The sequence below is a fragment of the Oreochromis niloticus genome, linkage group LG16 (genome assembly GCF_001858045.2).
Source record: "Oreochromis niloticus isolate F11D_XX linkage group LG16, O_niloticus_UMD_NMBU, whole genome shotgun sequence".
In the NCBI taxonomy this organism is placed as follows: domain Eukaryota; kingdom Metazoa; phylum Chordata; class Actinopteri; order Cichliformes; family Cichlidae; genus Oreochromis; species Oreochromis niloticus.
This window is the reverse complement of record NC_031987.2, coordinates 13,799,983-13,818,184: the sequence shown is the minus strand read 5'-3', so window position 1 is coordinate 13,818,184 and position 18,202 is coordinate 13,799,983. Positions and strand designations below refer to the sequence as shown.

At 39.3% G+C, this 18,202-nt stretch overlaps 1 protein-coding gene across 5 annotated transcripts; it reads left to right on the top strand.

Moving 5' to 3' along the window:
- The first annotated feature begins 372 nt into the window (after window positions 1-372).
- On the top strand, window positions 373-13,109 carry sona (SON DNA and RNA binding protein a). 5 transcript variants are annotated; one of them, XM_013271449.3, is made up of 10 exons: window positions 373-558; window positions 2,732-2,825; window positions 4,378-4,585; window positions 5,695-5,768; window positions 5,880-7,697; window positions 7,897-8,284; window positions 8,439-8,962; window positions 9,139-9,626; window positions 10,075-10,166; window positions 11,232-13,109. In XM_013271449.3, the coding sequence occupies exons 2-9, from the start codon at window positions 2,798-2,800 to the stop codon at window positions 10,147-10,149; spliced, it is 3,603 nt and encodes a 1,200-aa protein (XP_013126903.1). In that variant the 5' UTR covers window positions 373-558; window positions 2,732-2,797; the 3' UTR covers window positions 10,150-10,166; window positions 11,232-13,109. The 5 variants fall into 5 exon arrangements, with proteins under 5 accessions (XP_013126903.1, XP_005451951.1, XP_005451952.1 ...); XM_005451894.4 differs by having other exon boundaries at window positions 2,730-2,825; window positions 11,289-13,109; XM_005451895.4 differs by lacking the exon at window positions 373-558 and adding an exon at window positions 589-726 and having other exon boundaries at window positions 2,730-2,825.
- The last annotated feature ends 5,093 nt before the right edge of the window (window positions 13,110-18,202 follow it).

The window sequence follows — 18,202 nt, the reverse complement described above, 5'->3', positions numbered from 1 at the left end:
TTTTTTTTTTTCTAAATTGAATCGATACAAGACTCCATGAAGACTATTTATTAAAGAAATCTAGCTTTCTATTCATACCAAATTCTGGAAAAATTATGAAAAACACTTCAGGCCGAAAATATTTCCAAACAAATATCAGCAGAAGTGCATCAAAACTAAAATCCAAGTTTGTTGAGTAAAGGGCGTTCAAGAGAGTAGCTTACTACATGCTTAAACTATGTGTACAGTAGACTAAATTTCCACACCAACACGTATGTACACGATATGGCTATAGAGGTTTGGGCATTGTATGCTAAAGTAATTAATAAATAGGAAAACACCGAGACATAAACATGTCAAGTTTTAATGCATTTGGCTGCGCTTGGAGTTGCCTAGGTGACAGTGACGCCGCCATTCAAACCGCGGAGCATGGCATGTTGGGATACCTTCCCCATCATGGCGGGGCATCTAGTTGGCTAACGACTACGGTTAGCATATTCAGTGACTTCTTAGCTTCGGGCAATTTGCATTCATTTGGCATCCTCTACGCGGGAAGCACAGCCATCCAACATTAACCGGGTACGTTTGCGTCACTGAATGGGCTGTATGATGAACGAACGAACTAATCTGTTTTGTTGAAAGAAGTAGCAGCCAAGTGATTAGCAAACTAGCTAACGAGCATGCTATGGCTAGCGGTAATGTCCTCGCTGGAGAGCAAGCGGGCAATGAGCCGACGTTGAGGCCGAGGTGTGCAGGCAGTATAGTTGTCTTTTACTGTTTTCGTGTTGCCTAGCTGGTAAGCGTTTAAGTTAAAGGGAATAATAGTTTGACGAACATCGCAATCATTGTTCTTTAAAAGTAAGATAACGTTAACTAGCAGCTACCAGCTGCAGTCATCTGTGAATGAATGTTACCGTTAGCAGCGCAGGCCCGACAGCGGCTTATCTAACGTGTTAACGAACTGTCGCAGTTTGAAACTTTGTGTCCCTTGCTTTCGCCATCCATTTAGCTTTTGGTCTGCGAGTACAGGATGGTTATATTTCGCAGTTACTCAAAACTGTAGTATAATCTATCTGTTGCTGAAAGGCCAACTAAACTTGCTCAAGGTAACTGAATCCAAAAATAATGTGTTCTCTGGCGTTAGCTTTAGCTTTAATAGAGAAACGTAACGTCCACTAAACGTGTTAGCTATTTAACACCGTGTGCATCTTAGCGTAGTATCGTCTTTGTTTTCGTTGAAGTAACCAGTTCTGAATGTATCCTTAAGTGAAGCTTTCACGTCCCGAAATTGGTGTTATTAATAATGTTTGTGAACATCGGTGCTTTTCGCAGGTTATGTATCCATGCTGGCAAGGACTACTGATGGCTTTGTTAAAGCTTTAGCGTTACAAAAGCACTTGGTCCGTGAGTAATGTGCAGAGTTTAATGGAAAGAAAAAACCGAATTAAAAGCCACAACTAAGCAATTGGGACCTGATTGTAAAAGATTTATAGAATCATTTGTCAGATGTTACTTAAGATGCCAGTTGGTCTTAGATTTTGGCTAACGAAGCATTATTGTTTAAAACTACGTGGCTAAGTTATACTGTTGAATACTTGTGAAATATGTTTGCCTTCACAATTCAGATTCACTGTTGTTTGGTAGACAGCAAGGGTAAACTACCTGATTCTGGTTATTATGTCCTAAATGGGTTATGATATTGGTTTATAGTAGACATATTACTGGAAGTGCTAGAAAACCACTTTCTTCAGTAGTGGAATAAAAGACCAATGTTTTGTTCTTTGGACATGTAAATATTGAAGGATACTCATCTGCTAAATCTGTGTTGTCTATGTTGATTCTTCTGGTTGATAATTCATGGTTTATTTCCCAGAGTAATATTGAAGAGTGTTAATTGATCATTTTCCAGAAATATACCAGTTTTAATAAGGAAGTTGCTGCTCAAGACAAGGGACTTAAGTGTTAATCGTCAGTCTTTTTAAAAATTAGAGAAATGTAGGAAGATGGCCGTTTGATGGTCTGTTGTTGTTGTTTCACGGTAAAACTTGTGGTTAAATATAGCCCAAGCTATTCTGTTTTTCTTTCGGAATATTGTCTGATTTTGATGTACTGGTTTATATCCTTTTTCATAGGTGAGCTACCTTAGTTTCCTAGCAGAAGGCTATTCTCAAATAATTCATTTGTTTTGGTAAAATGAAAATGAAAATCAATATTTATCGCACCATGGCTATATTATTTGTGAGGGAGCATTAAGTTGGCTTGCCATGGGGACTGGGTAGAGTACACTTTGTCTGTTCAAGCATTTTTTCTTTCTTTTGATTTAGAAGAACAGAGCAGCTTTAATCACAGCCCTACTGATTACTTTGTGGCAGTTTTTGTACCTTTGGATAATTGCAGGGGCAAATAAAACACAAGTGTAGTAAATCAAATTTTTCTTCAGACTCATGTTAGGCATTAAGAATATTTCTCCCACGACATTTAAAACCAATTAGATCGGGCTGCTTTTTATTAGATAAGTGAATACCACTTAAATGGTATTTAGTCATCAACAGCGGTTGACTCATAACAACCAATGATTACTGTTTTGCTCCAAATCAGTAGAAAGTTTTCATCCTTACATGTAGTTTGAGGAAATATTAGCAGTTTGCATTAGCATTACCAAAATGTATACTAAAGTATGGTGATGAAATCTATATTTGGTATGGCATCCGTTTGTTGCTCAAGTTAAATTACCTTTTTTCTCTCCCTAGAGTTGAGAGAGGGAACAGCACACCAGTGACATTGAAAGAATCTTTTACAAGATCAGCATAACAGCATAATGGAGTGTGCAGTGGACATCCCCTCAGGTAAGCGATGCACGAGTCCCAAAGAGGTCCGAATATGTTCAGATTTGACCCATTTTGTTTAAGTTTGTTTTTGCTGGTTTTTGCCCCACAGATTTCAGTGTTAAAGTTTCAGTCTGTGCCTCAGTAAATTTATGTGAAATGAATAAAGTCTAACTTATATTTATTGTTGTCTCTAATTTATGTGAAATTTAAAATAATTTTACAAAAAAAATAAAATCAAGTTGCTTTTGATTTCACTGCATGATTGAGGATGCCTTTTAGTCTTCATTTTTGGGAGGGATACACCACAGTATTTGTGCTAGTTTCTCTCCTCTGGTCTTCGTTTCACCTTGTGTTTTTCTGTTTCACCATATGCTCCTGTCTTTGTGTAAAGCCCTTTACTTCCCTTTGCAACTAGCAAGCCCAGTGACATAAAGATAACTAAATGATTGATTAGTCTGTTTACAGTTAATTAGTTATTTTCCCAACAAATAACGATCTGTTCAGAAAGAGTGACACACTGGAAACACTGCTTGTTATTAGGCATGGACACAAATATGGTCATTGTTGAATATTTGAATAGTGATTAAATTATTAAAATACAAAAAATATTTAATGGTTTACATGTCTGTTTCGTCTGAAAATATTGTTCTTTTGCAATGCTGTGTAAGATGTAATGTCCTATTAGTGTCAGATGGTGGTAGTATTGATCCGAGCTGTTTGCCTATCACTAATAAACAATAAGCAGGCATCTGATTGGTAAAAATGTGTTTACATTGTACAAACAGGAAAACCATGTAGAACCAAACGCTACTGCAGCTGCCAAAAAGTCATCTTTTATCTTGGGTAAAATAAGTACCAATAATTAGATCTAGTATTCTCTCAAACAGGTAAAGCTAGTATCTAGGTATGCACTGTAATTTGATAGTTGTTTATGTGGGCTGTGATCTCCAAAGAACAGTCAAGTAGTTGCCAGTGAAAACTAAATTGTGAATGAGATGTCAATCCTTGTATTCCAAGTGTATGGGAAACACAACCTTAAAGGCTGTTGGGAATGATGTAGTTGTTTGGGCTCAGGTTTTACTGCCTGCTGTTCTGTCAGTATCATTGATCAGCTCCTCATCCAGTCTACTAGATTCTGGAAACTGGCTGAAGAAGGTTATCAAAACATGTGAACATTCAGAGTATCTCATGCCTCATTAGGTTTGACCAGCACTCTTGAACACCATCTGGCATTCCCCAGAACCATGTACAGAGTTGGTTACAGTTAACCCCCTCTCTAGATGGTTCTGGTTTTCTCTTGAACTGTTTTCACCCAGTGTTGGATTTGACATTGAACAGGATATTCAAGATGCCAGCTCCGTGCACACAAAGTCCAGTTTGTAGCACAAAGTTTGTGATGTTTTGTCACAAAAGTGTTAGAATTACGCAGGTAATTGTTGAGTGAATTCACAGAGAGTGTGTGGCCATCACCCTTCCTATTGGGTGCTCTTGCCTTAAAAAAAACCAAAAACATGAAAAGTGGTAAATTACCCAGACTTGTGTAATTTGAAATATTCGATTCCCTGTGCAGGTGAGGAGGAGGCACATGAGAAAGATGACATGAATGCCAAGGAAGAGCTTGAGCCTTCCCACAAGAAAAACAAGAAACACAGAAAACACAAGAGCAAGAAGAAGAAGAGGCGGAGGAAGGGCGAGAAGGAGAGTAGTTCAGAATCTGGTGCCGAGTCAGATGTTGAGCCTCCACCTCCACCGAGACCTGTCAGGACCACCAGAGCCAGGTTGGGAAAATTTTAAATTCTAAACTAAATATAATGGTCTCTGAGACTTGGTAAGTTGGCACAGTAAAAATTGTACATTACTTAATATTTAGGGTTTTTCTTTCTTTCATACAAAAGCAGTTGGTTAATAAAAGTTTAATTTTCCAAAGCAAAATAATCAGTTTTGTTTTTCAGAAGTGCTTAGATTTCTGTAGATGACTCTTTGCCGTTACTGTACATGGACTGATTCATGCTTACTATTGTGCTTTGAAGGCCTACATTTGACCAGCGAAAATCCTGTATTCAAACTACTGGAAATTATTTGCAGTCTTAAATTTTAACATGTGATTGTTTATTATGTAAGTCATAATTGTAGACAAATGTAATCTTGACTAAAATAACACATAGATGTTGCATTTTTCTTTTTTCTTTTTTTTAATGTAAGTAGAAATAACTGAAATTGTAAACTACTAAAATAAGATAAAAGTTGAAGTTGTTTTAAAAAAATGTCCTATATTAAATAGGAAGCTTTTCTAAGAAAAGTCACAAGGTGCCTTTTGTGTTGGGCACAGACTGCATGAATTGTAAAGATTTTTGATGGATCTGTTCTCTTTTGATGAGGAGTTTGAGAGGAATCACAACATTTAATCAGCTACCTCAACAACCAATGATCTGTGTCCTCTCTAAACCTTGGTGCAGAACAGACACATGCACATTATCTTAATTTTCCAAACGTCTATATCTACATATTGTTATCTTTCTTTTGTTGGTACCATTCATTCAATTGAAATTGCATGAATGTAACGCTGTCTGCATCTCTTTTACAACACTCATGACAAATCAATTTTGTCTAAGTGAGCCCATGGTTGCAATTAGGGTGACCTCCACTTCATAGCCAGTTAACAGAGCTATACATCTGAGCAAAAAAGTAGCAGGTTTTGCCTGTGACTAAAGACTTACTGAATTCTGAATCAACCCAGTGTGCTATTTCAATTAATTTTCACTCTGTCTGTGAAGCATTTTTGATAGAATTGCTGAATTTTGTGTTTCATTTGTGTTATTTATGTATTTATTTTTTTACAGATTAACAAGGAAAAATCTCTTTAACTTAGTTTTTGTTGTATTTTTAGTGCCAGACTGGCAGCAGCTGCAGGAATTGGAGACCCAGGAATCAAGGAAGAAAGCAAAAAGGATCCAATTACAGGTAGGAGAAAGTCAGACATGGCTATAATTGATAATTGCTTAAAAAGCAATGGTTTAATGTCATATCTTTTTTTTTTTTTTTTTTTTTTTTTTAAATCGTGATTTTCTTCAGATCGTGTTGATACAGAGGGAGAGACAAAATCCAAAAAACAAAAAAGGCATGCAGCTAAAAAGAAGAAGAAAAAGAGAAAGAAAGATGAAAAGCAGGAAAAGAAATCCCCATCTCGCTCCCCTTCTGAAAGCAGCTCTGCCTCAGGTTCAGACTCTGAAGGTGAAGGAGGCAAAGCATCTGGTGGTGGTAAATACTCTCCAGCTGTGGCATCTGACCTCAAAGAACCAGTATCCAGACTGGTTCCAAAAGGCAAACGAGGAGAGGAGAAACCCCTTCCCATCATTGAGCAGAAATCTGAATTGCTTGGGGTCAAAAAAGAAGAGACATCAGATATCGATGTGCCCACAACTGAGGCGCAGGACAGTAACATTAATGAATTGGAAGAGAAGCCTATGAGATCACCTTCTGTAGACCAGGAAGAGGCAGTCCAGATGGCAACAGTTAAAGTTAAAACAGAGTGCAGTCAGGGAGATGGTACATTCAGCCATGCCCAGGAATTGCCTGACATAATCCCAAAACAGGAAGGTGCTGCTCAAAGAGATGACCCAGTACTGAAAGATCAGACAAATTCAATTCAGAGGGCGAAAGTCACGGAGGATGAATTGCGTAATTCTCCTTCACCTTCCAGAACCCTAGAAATAAAGAAGTCTGAGTCAGGCCCAAGTCGGTCACCATCACGTAGTCCCAGCAGGCAGGAGTCTCAGACAACATCATTAGTGAAAGAACGGTCAAGAACCCATTCCAGGTCACCCTCAAAGGGAAAGCGGTCTGCAAGTCCTATAAAGGACGCCCGTTCTCGGTCCCGCTCCGAGACCCCTAAATCCCAGACGAAGTCACTGTCTCCCCCCCGCAAGTCTCCGAAAAGAGTAAGCCGTCGGTCCCGATCTACTTCTCACTCTGTCACCCCTAAAAAGAAAGTGTCAAAGTCTCCTAGGAAGTCCAGGTCTCCGAAACGGCGGAGGAGTTCCCTATCTGTTTCCCCAAAGCGTCGTCATCCTTCTCCGTCTCCAAAAAGAAAGATATCACGGTCCCCTAAACGTGACAGGCGGAGGTCACCATCTCTGTCTCGGTCTCCGAGGAGAAGTCGAAGGTCAAAGTCCCGTTCCCGTGGAGGCACGCGGCACTCCAGGACCCGCTCACCTCGACGAGGGGGTGGAGTTGGCAGACGTTCGCTGTCACGTTCAATCACTAGACCCCGCCGCTCCCACTCTAGATCCAGACGTCCCTTTGGCCGCTCCAGATCACGGTCACCAGCAAGACGTACTGGAGGGAGACGCTCCAGGAGTCGATCCTTGTCTCGGCGCAAGCGATCACCACTCCCCAGATCCCGTCGTTCAAGATCTCGGTCGGTCCGCAGGAGCAGACGAACTCGGTCACGTTCTATTGTAGTGCTAAAGCGCAATCGTCGCTCCAGATCCAGGAGTCCCCGCAAACGGACAAAATCCAGGACCCCTCCCTCCAGACGGCGGTCTAAATCCCGGTCTCCAGTCAGAAGGCGCTCTCGTTCCCCTGCTAAGAGAAACCGTTCACCACCACGGTCTAGTAGACGCTCTAGGTCTCGCTCATTGTCTCGAAGGCACCGGTTAAAGTCACATTCACCACCGCCTAGCAAAAGGAGGTCCAAAACTCCTAGGAAGAGTGGAAGAAGATCAAAGTCTAAATCTGAGTCTGCTGACTGCAGGTCTAGGTCTGAATCAAGTGGTGGGCTTTCTGACAGCTCATCTCCAGCTAGATCCACATCTCCTTCCCCAGTTAAACAGAAGAAGCCCTCCTTGCTTAAGGTTGCTGGGGAAAATGGAGGACTTGCAGCTACGGAAGGTGAGACCTTTTCCCTTCAAAATATTTAAGTAAGCCATGAAAACCAATGTTTTTCCCCAGATGTATTTATCTTCATACAAGTGTCCCAATTCATATATTGCCCCTACTTATCATTAGATTCAAGTAATTAATTTTATTGATTGATTGGTTTTGTTTATGTAAATGTGCATATCTTCATGATATGTCATTTACGTTGCAGGTGCTTGGAAGCCTGTACTCCCAGCAACAGCTTCCAGCTCTGAAATTGGGAATTCTTCAGAAAAGTTGCAGGATCAGCTTGTTAATCGGACAAGTTCAGATTCTCCTCAAAAAGGGGGGGATGCTTCCAGGTCCAGGTCTGTTTCTCAAGAGCCTGGGACTGGCACGGATGGGTCAGATTGTTCGGAAGGCTCAGATGAGGAAGAGGAATCTCCAGTTAAAACCGGATCCAAAAGCCAGAGAAGCTCCTCACATTCAGCATCTCCAGAAGTACAGAAGAAGCAGCTTTCCCCATCTCCCTCACCCGCGGAGCGCAGAAAACTTTCTCGTTCAACTTCATCACCTCGGCGTTCAGCATCAAAGTCTACATCCAGAAGAAAACTGTCCAGGTTTGTTTTGTGGTATTACATGATACCAAAATAGTAAAAGAGAGAAATCTCTCCCTCTTGCTTGTTCTGTAGTTGTTGAACTGCTGGACTGTGTACAGATATTAAATGTGAGTACAGTGTACGGTTATCAGTCTTATCATTTACCTTCCCTTAGGTCCAAGTCTCCAGTGAAGAAAAGAGAATCTGTTTCTCCATCAGAGAGGAAGAAGCGACGGTCCAAATCTCGGAGCCCTGCCCGTCGTCGGAGATCAAGGTCCCGGTCTGCCACGCGACGCAAGCGCTCACGGTCCAAGTCACGAACCAAAACGCGCCGGTCCAAGTCCCGTTCTCCAACCCGCAGGAGGCGATCTCGTTCACGCTCACCAAATCCCAGAGGAAGGAGGAAGTCCACAGAAAGGAGTAAGCGCTCTAAGAGTCGCTCCACTGGCCGCAGAAAAAGGTCCAGATCAGGAGACAGAAGCAGACGATCCAGATCTCGTTCACCAGATCGTAGACGCAGGTCAAGGTCGAGGGGTCGAGGGAGGCGCCCAGTATTTCGCAGTCGATCCTTTGACAGACGAGACAGGTGGAAGAGGGAACCTAGCCACTCTCCAGTTCTCATCCTCCGCAAACAACGTCGCTCAGGGTCCCGGACACGACGCAGCACCAGCAAGACTCCTCCACGGCTGACTGATCTGGGTAAGACATTTTGATGTTACATTTCTAAACATTTATGCAACATGTTTACATGATTTTTCTTTTTGTGCTCCACATATGCAAGAGGTTTTGTTTCTTAATTCCATTTTTTATCTAAGCTTCCTTTGCCCTAATGTGTTACCCCTCATTCTGTCAATCTTTTACCCTCCTTTCCTCAGATAAGGATCAGTTGCTCGAGATAGCCAAGGCTAATGCTGCTGCCATGTGTGCCAAGGCCGGGGTTCCAATTCCTGAGAGTCTTCGACCAAAAGCCATCCTTCAGCTCCCTCTGCCTACTCCATCTCCTTCCCCCATCTCCTTACCTTTGCCATTGCCCCTTCCAATGGGCATGGGAATGCCGAACATGCCGAATATGCCCAACATGGGTCCAATGGGGTTACCAAATATTCCGGGAATACCCAGCATGTCAAATATCACTATGAGTGCTGCTGTGGCAAGTATGACAGCAGCTACTATGACCGCTGCCTTGACCAACATGGGTGCCCTGGCGGCCATGCCTCCCCTTGCTCCACTTCCTACAATAACTAACAAGCCTCCCCCGTGCCTTGTCCCACCAACACCATCTCTTAACCTGGACCACATCGAGGAAGCCAAGAGGAAAGTCACTCAGCAGGCTAACATACATACCATCAAAGAGCTTACTGAGGTAAACGTGTAGTTTTGATTCAGATTTTGATTGATGTTGCTGTTTTTCTGAAATCATGTGGAACAGAAAATATTGAAGTGGGTTGTTTTGTGTTTTTGTTATTTATTTATTAATTTTTTAAAATGGTTCCAGACTTTAGTACATTTATCTTTTTATTTGAGTAGGTTTGTATCTATTGAAAGAATAATGTGTGGGATATAGTCATCTAAAACAAATCACAGTAAGCGCAAATTGAAAGCAGTTAGAATATTAAATATTTGACATAGTGACATAATGTTTTTCAGGGTTCAGTTATATTGAGGTGAAGTTGTTTGTCACCATGCAAAGAACACAATAGAATTTCTGTCTCCTGTGTTGTCTACTTTTGAACCCCATGACATTTTTGTAATGGTTCATATATGTAAAGTATGGACCATTCTTTACCTGATGTTTTTTGTTTTTTTTGTAGAAGTGTAAGATGATTGCAAATAGCAAGGAGGAGATGGCCACTGCTAAACCACATGTCTCAGATGATGAAAGCTAAACACCCCAACCCTCAAGGTAAAAGTCTGTCTTTATTTGATTTCTATATCAGTCTGTACCTTGGTCTTTATATTAATTTCATAAATTATACATTATTCTCCTATAGGTTCCTCATTCTGCTTTGTGCTGTAACACTTTTCAGCAGCTTAATGATTAAGCTCCATCAAATAAACAATTTTTGATTTGATTTTTATATTAATTGAATGACACAAAGTTATAGCTCATCAAATGCTACAGTAAGAATCACTGATCTTTGTGCTGTCAAAGCAAATGTGAAGTGTCCGTGTTGTACATTAAGAAAGGTGTAGAATTCATTATTTTCTCTTGAAACTCTTTGAAATTACCAGAATTTTAAAATTGATTATGAATAATGTGTCTGATCTTCATCTGACTGTTTGTTGTGATTAGTGTGGGCTGATTGTTTGTCCATAATTGTGACTCTGATGAAGTCGGGCCTCATTTACAAGTAATCACTTCAAAATCTTGGCAATTCCAAAGAGTTCACTAGTTCTTTGTTTAAACTATACATTACTTAAATCACTAAAGCCAACTGTGCAATTTCAGCTTTAAAAATTGCACATTTACTATTATAGCTGCAGTTGAAAATATAAATTTTACTTTTGTTCTTGTAAATGACACTATTTGTGTTCCCCATAACAACGGAGACCTCTAAATATGTTATTTTTGTTCATGCAGATATTTAGGCACTAGGTCATACATTAGCCTGGAAAGGCATGTAGTTTTTAGTCTAGCTCTGGTATCATGCTATAGCTGGTGGACAACAATGTGTGCACTGCCATAATGCCCTGAGTGGAGCGCTCTAATTTTAGTACTAATTTAGAACACAAGCACGTCAACATCAGTAGAGCTATTATAGTTTAAGCTCACAGGGTATACCGACCTGAGAACAGTTCATACCAAACCAAATAATTCAGAAGAAATAAGTGCACATTACACCTCTGTTTTTGTGCATAGATGGTGATTATTTAATCAGTTTTGTGATTTTTGTCAATTAATCAAACTAGACAAAATACCATACATTTATACGTTCTTTTATATGTCTTTGTCTTTGTCTCTATACAGCCTCTTCCCTCGAAGGACTGAAGGAAAACATTTTTTTTGTCTTTTTCCCCCCCCAAGAGGACTTTTCTCTCTGTTAGCCAGATGACTTGACTGAGTGGAGGAGCACTATAGTTGTCATACACAACATAGGAGTACTGGCCACTGCCCCACTCTGCTCCCCGGTTTGTTGGAGTGAGATACAACCAGACTTCCACCTGTGATGCCGCTGAGAAAACTGGGGACTCTGGGGCGTGCAACGGTTGGACGACTGTACTGTGTGTGCGCGTGTGTGTTTGTACATAGTGACTTTCACCACCAACACCTCAGTGTTTCTGCTTATGCAAGCAGTCACTGTTGTAAAAACTGAAGAGGAAACAAACCAAACTAGTGGCGCAAGTGTTTTTGTAAACTGCCTCCAAGTTTCTCTATATTTGTTTTACCTTCATGCTTTCTTAAGAATTGTGTTCAGTGGAGACTGTTTTCTTGTTCTGCTGTATTTTTCCCTCGGTTATCTCTAGTCCCTGATTTTATAAATAAATAATGCATATTAAGTTAGAGATAGTAGATCCTCACGTGTTTTAATAAGCTTGGATCTCCAGGGTGAGAGAGTAACCACAGGTTCTTTTGAAGGAAAGAGTCATTTGAATACATAGGTTGCCAAAAAAAAAAAAAAGAGTGCTTGAATTGTGGCAATGAAAAAAGAATTTCATTTCACTAAATATGACTAATTCAGTTCGTACTGCCCTGGGTGTGAGTCGCCCCCTCCCCACCCCCCTGTTTTTATAGCACCAAGCTGATCTTTGATTCTGTCCTGGTCTTTCATTTGGGCTTTGTTGGGATGTTTTGAACTTGGGAACATGTTTTGCTTCAAATTTTGAAAGGGGAGTTTATTTTTCCATCAGTTTGGCAACAAGTGCAGTTTGTCAGGCATGTCAAGCAGTGCAGATTGATGGGCTGTCTTGGAGGTACTTAAGACAAGTGGTGAATATCCTAAATTTAGATCACAGGCAGAAACGGTTGAGAAGGTTCCCTGATGAGAAAAAAGAGGGGTGCATATTTATAGAGTTCATCAGTACAGGTTTATCAGGTTTTTAGTTTACACATTTAAATGTCAGTTGTTTGTGTTTATGGGTCTTTTTTTAAGAGGCAGACATGGCATGTCAGTACTATGAAAGGTATGGTTTTATTGTACTGAGCTGGGGCTAGCGCATGGCTAATACTGTAGAATGAGTTGACGATGCTCTGTTTTTGTGTATTCGACAATCAGGTTATTTCTCTCAATATGCTTGTTTTGAAGAAAGAACTATAGCCGCTTGAAATGTACACGTCTTGTACTCAGTTTGCAAATACGAGTGAATTGATATCAAGAAAAGTGTATTGTGCAAACATGAAACGCCCAACAAGCCCTTTTGATTTAATTTCATCGCATTTAATATTTGCTTTCCATGTAAATGCTATTACATTATCCTGTATTATGTGGGCCGGGAAAACATGTTTCATAGAATTAATTTGTCCCTAACTGAAGAACAAAGACAAACTTGGTGCTTTTGGGAAAACTGACAGGGACAAGCTTTTTTTTTTTTTGCTTTTTTTTCTGGTTTTACAAAAATCTTGCACTCATAATTCATTTTCATTTATTTTCATTAGAGGGAGGAATATTTCTGAATCCATCTGGCTTTGTCTTCCTCCCATTCCCAGGGCTGTTTAACTGTAGGAGGGAATCTGTGAAAGTTTTAACAAGACTTATTCGGTTGACTTGATCCCTGAGGTAGCTATTTTAATGAAAGAAAAAACAAGATGACGCATTTTAGGATTTTTTTTTTTTGGTCATTTGAATATTACATCGCTTGCTTTGTACATAAATGTGTTGATGATTATTAAAAACCTCAATGATATGTACTTCTGATCTCCTGTGCTCTGTTGACTTTAGTCATTTTTATGTGGATCTTAATTTCTGGAGAAATTTCCAGTGACATCATCATTACAAAACATTATTTTGAATATTACAAGAATTAGTATAAATATGGACTAGTAAAGCTTCCCATAGAGGGTGCATGTATTTTCAGCTCCAAGCTGTGCTGTACCAACATGCATTGCAATAAAAAAAAAGTCATCCATAGTTTAGTGTTTGTGTGAGGAAATTTTCAGTTGTGATTTTAAAGGTGTGTGGCAATACGCTGGCATGATGGGTGATTAGAAGTGGATTTAACACATCCTGTTCATACTTAAGCTAGAGGTTTTGGATATGTAGAAAAACTAATGAATACTAGTACTACTATTTGGCAAAGCGATGTGAACACTCGGATGCATAAGTAGATGACATTTTTAAAGAAATTGATTTTGTGTTTTGTATTGCATGGTAAGAACTACACTTAATGAATTAAATTCTCCAAACTCTGATTGAAACAATACACTGTTCAATATTCCATCAAATGTCTCTTGGTTCCGTCTAGTGGAGTCCAAGACTTCTAAATTTACCAGTTTGCAGGGGCATTTTTAAATATATATTTTTAAGGGCACAGCATGGTTTAAATGATCTCTACTGAATTTATAGAGTCATATTAAAAAGCTGGTGGAGTGTTGTTTGCCCTTTAGGGGTGAAAAGCTATTTTAATGAAATGTGTTATTAGACACAGTTTTTATAAGATGTGCGTCTCAGATCATTTTTCCCTCAGACAAGTTAGGTTGGTATATATGCATTGGCTACTTCAGTATGAACACTTGTTTAATTTCTCGTTAACAGCTTCTTCAAAAGAGTCAGCAGTGAGTGGCAGTTCTCTGGGTTAAAATACCTTGTTGATGTCAGAGAAGAATAGCCAGACTTCTTCAAGCTGGAAGAAGACAACTATAACTAGAATAACCAGTGGTTAGAACCAGAACATGCAAAATACATCTAACAATGAAGCAGGTGGGCTACGGCAGCAGAAGACTTTACCGGGTGCCACTCCTGTCAGCTAAAAACAGAAACTGAGCTACAGCTCACAGGGCCGCACCAAAATCAGACCATGCAAGATAGGAAAAACGTTTCCTGATTTGATGAGCCTTGATCTCTGCTGCCACATTCACATAGATGAGTCAGAATTAAACGACATGAAAGCATGGATCCATCCTGCCTTGAATCCTTGGTTGTGGTGGCGGTGTAATGGTGTGGGGGATGTTTTCTTGGCACCCTTTTTAGCCCTTTCGTACAAACTGAGCATCATTTAAACATCACAGAATCAGAATCAGTGTTACTGATAAAGTATCTGTACACATAGAAGGAATAGGGCTCTGATTATTTCTTTGCTCTCAATGTACTACATAATAAACAACAGACAATAGCAACTAAGTGTTGTTGCTGACAATGTCCACTATGGGCAGAAATCTGTGCCATCAGAAACTGAATTTGAATAAGTTAAATTTGAATTTGAATTACTCTGATTGAATCTGAATTGTAACTTGAATGAAAGCTTTTGAAAACTGAATTTGAATTAGTCTAATTTGAAATTGAATTTATGGTTTGAAACTGCATTTTATCCTTTAAAAATTCAGCTCTCAAATAATTTCAGATTCACTTCTCACCATTCAGTTTCAGTTCTACAATTCAATTTCAGTTCCAAAATTCAGTTTTTTGGGACTTACATCCGGTTCCGGTTCAAGCGCAGATTAATAGAACTACAGACTGATAGCGTTACTGACGGAATCTACAGCGTCTTGAGCTGAATTAAGACTTCAGAAGTCATTCGTCATGTCGAATGACCAGCGGATAAACTCTCAGGTTGGTAATAAATGTATTACATGTATAAGAACAAGCGTCATGTTAACAAATGATAGCCGTACAGTAACCTTTATGCTTATTGTAGCTGCTAGCTAAAAACGCTAATTTAGCCTAGTTTGCCCTGGATTTAGCTTTGACAAACAAATATGATCGACTGTTTCTAGTAGAATTCCAAAGTTGTCATCTTGTACCCTCTCAGAGCCCTGTATGCTTGCAGAGACCCCTACAGTAAGGAAACATGCAAAACGCTGTCCAAACCTTTGTATTTTAGCTTTATTTATGTCTTACACAGCATCCCAACTCTTTAGCGAACTTAATAACTTTAGCTAAAGTGAAGTTAGTCTTATTCATTAGTGCAGCGTTACTGGATCACCTCTGTTTGAAGTGATATAATATGATATACAACTATCACTGAAACAGCAAACTTTGTAAACAAACAACACTTCTCATTCTCTAAACGTTTGGCTACAGCTGTAAATTACACTATCAGTGCTTGTTCACTCTTGACAATAATTACATTTCTAAATTCTCTTTGTGCGTTTACAGGTAAACAATATCTAATATTTTATCTAAATGACTGCTTTGTCTTTGAAAAGGTGAAGAGCCTGAGGCCGGTGACAGTCCAGTTCTACTCTAAGTACATCCTTACGGTGGTTCACAGGACAAGGCGACATTCCTGTCCTGCCAGAAGAGAAGAGAAACTTCAGAGTTTTCATGAAGTTCAACCACACCTGTCATATGGAATATGACAGGGGTCTCAAACTCCATTCCTCGAAGGCCGGTGTCATGCAACTTTTCCATGCGCCCTCGAGGACTGGAGTTTGAGACCCCTGCCGTATGGTGTTCATGCAGTTTTCTACCCCACAGTTACAGCATGTCTGACTGCCTGTTCAGCATATGCAAAAATATATGATGAGTTTAAGCATGTGATGACTAAGGCCTTCCATTATGGTGTTTGTCATCACATGTCACAGACATCTGGATGATCATTTGGAATAAACAAAAAAACAAAAAACTTGTTACTTCATCTTTTATCTTTATTATTATTATTATTGTTCTTATTTTACATTTTTCATTGTTAGGCATTGGGTTTATTTGTAGTAGTCCTTTCCAGCTTCTTTCCCTCTTCCATCTTACTGTGTCAGCTTGTCAGCATCTATTTGGGGTTGGGAGTGGAACAGGAAGTAAGGAACAGAAAGTGCCATTTAAACCAGGAGAGGTTCTTATATTTCAGAAGAAGGGATTAATTCAAAAGAAATGACCTCAATGCCATATTTTATTTAGGAACCCTAGAGAGCACTTTGCAAAATAACACATTCTTATAATTTCACCCTCAGATGAGCCAAGCTACAACTGTCAGGGAAGGTGATGTAGGTACAGAGCATGTGAGAGTGGTTAAGTTAATGTCTCTTGTCTAGATGAAGGCACAGGAGGGATCAATGGCACAGCGTAGAGATTCAGTATCTTCAGTCTTCAGTGGACACTCCATTTCTGGCACAAAACACCTGTAAAAGATGGTCGATTTAGGAGGTGACCCGACAACTTCAGCCTGTCAAACATAGCAATGGAGCAGTATGTTTTAAAAAAAAAAATCTAATTAAGCATGCACTCAGTACCCTAAGAATTATTATGATAGTTAAACACAGTGATAGTTGTATATCATATTATATCACTTCAAACAGAGGTGATCCAGTAACGCTGCACTAATGAATAAGACTAACTTCACTTTAGCTAAAGTTATTAAGTTCGCTAAAGAGTTGGGATGCTGTGTAAGACATAAATAAAGCTAAAATACAAAGGTTTGGACAGCGTTTTGCATGTTTCCTTACTGTAGGGGTCTCTGCAAGCATACAGGGCTCTGAGAGGGTACAAGATGACAACTTTGGAATTCTACTAGAAACAGTCGATCATATTTGTTTGTCAAAGCTGAATCCAGGGCAAACTAGGCTAAATTAGCGTTTTTAGCTAGCAGCTACAATAAGCATAAAGGTTACTGTACGGCTATCATTTGTTAACATGACGCTTGTTCTTATACATGTAATACATTTATTACCAACCTGAGAGTTTATCCGCTGGTCATTCGACATGACGAATGACTTCTGAAGTCTTAATTCAGCTCAAGACGCTGTAGATTCCGTCAGTAACGCTATCAGTCTGTAGTTCTATTAATCTGCGCTTGAACCGGAACCGGATGTAAGTCCCAAAAAACTGAATTTTGGAACTGAAATTGAATTGTAGAACTGAAACTGAATGGTGAGAAGTGAATCTGAAATTATTTGAGAGCTGAATTTTTAAAGGATAAAATGCAGTTTCAAACCATAAATTCAATTTCAAATTAGACTAATTCAAATTCAGTTTTCAAAAGCTTTCATTCAAGTTACAATTCAGATTCAATCAGAGTAATTCAAATTCAAATTTAACTTATTCAAATTCAGTTTCTGATGGCACAGATTTCTGCCCATACGGTCCTGACACATCAGTGCTGTGTTGATGGCAGAAACCTCCATAACAGGCTACGCTACGCCCAGATGAACAGAATCAACTTTTTGGGATTTCCTTACCTGGATGATTGAGCATGGTTTAAGACACTCCATAATAGGCATATGTAGGATACATAGAGATGGAGCCCAAATGCACAGTCTATACAAGTTATTGATTTGGAAGAGTGTTTGTTGGTGTGTGAGCAGTTTGTATTTTCTCTGTTTTTTTTAAAAAAAGAAAAAAAGATAGAGATAATGATAATGTTTGAACTGGGCTTGTGCTACTATATCCTCACTGCTTGGATAATTAAAATGCCATTTCAGAAAATGATTTAGGGCAGAAAAAAGCAGTAGTTATAAATCTCTCCTATAAGTGGTGCACTTTCTCTTTATTTCCACTGTACTTTCATAGTGGAAGTTTTGACACTTAAATCAAAAAACATGAAGTCTGTGAAATCACGCACTTCGTGATTTTCAACAAATGCCCTTAAAACACTAATGTGAATCCCTAAATATTGTGTAGGAACTGCAGTAACAGAAGTATGTTTGGGAAGTGACACTTGAAATATTATTTTTAGTATGCAAGCCTTTTGTGTTACTCAGAACGAGCTACACAGTAGAGCCTTCATGGAGAGAGTTTGAAAGCCTTTAATCTGTGGATTTTCTTGGTGAATTAAATAAAAAGCTTAACACTCCACAGTGAGAGTTTCTACCTAAGTCTTTATCTGCAACCTGGTCATGGATTAAAGGCTTTG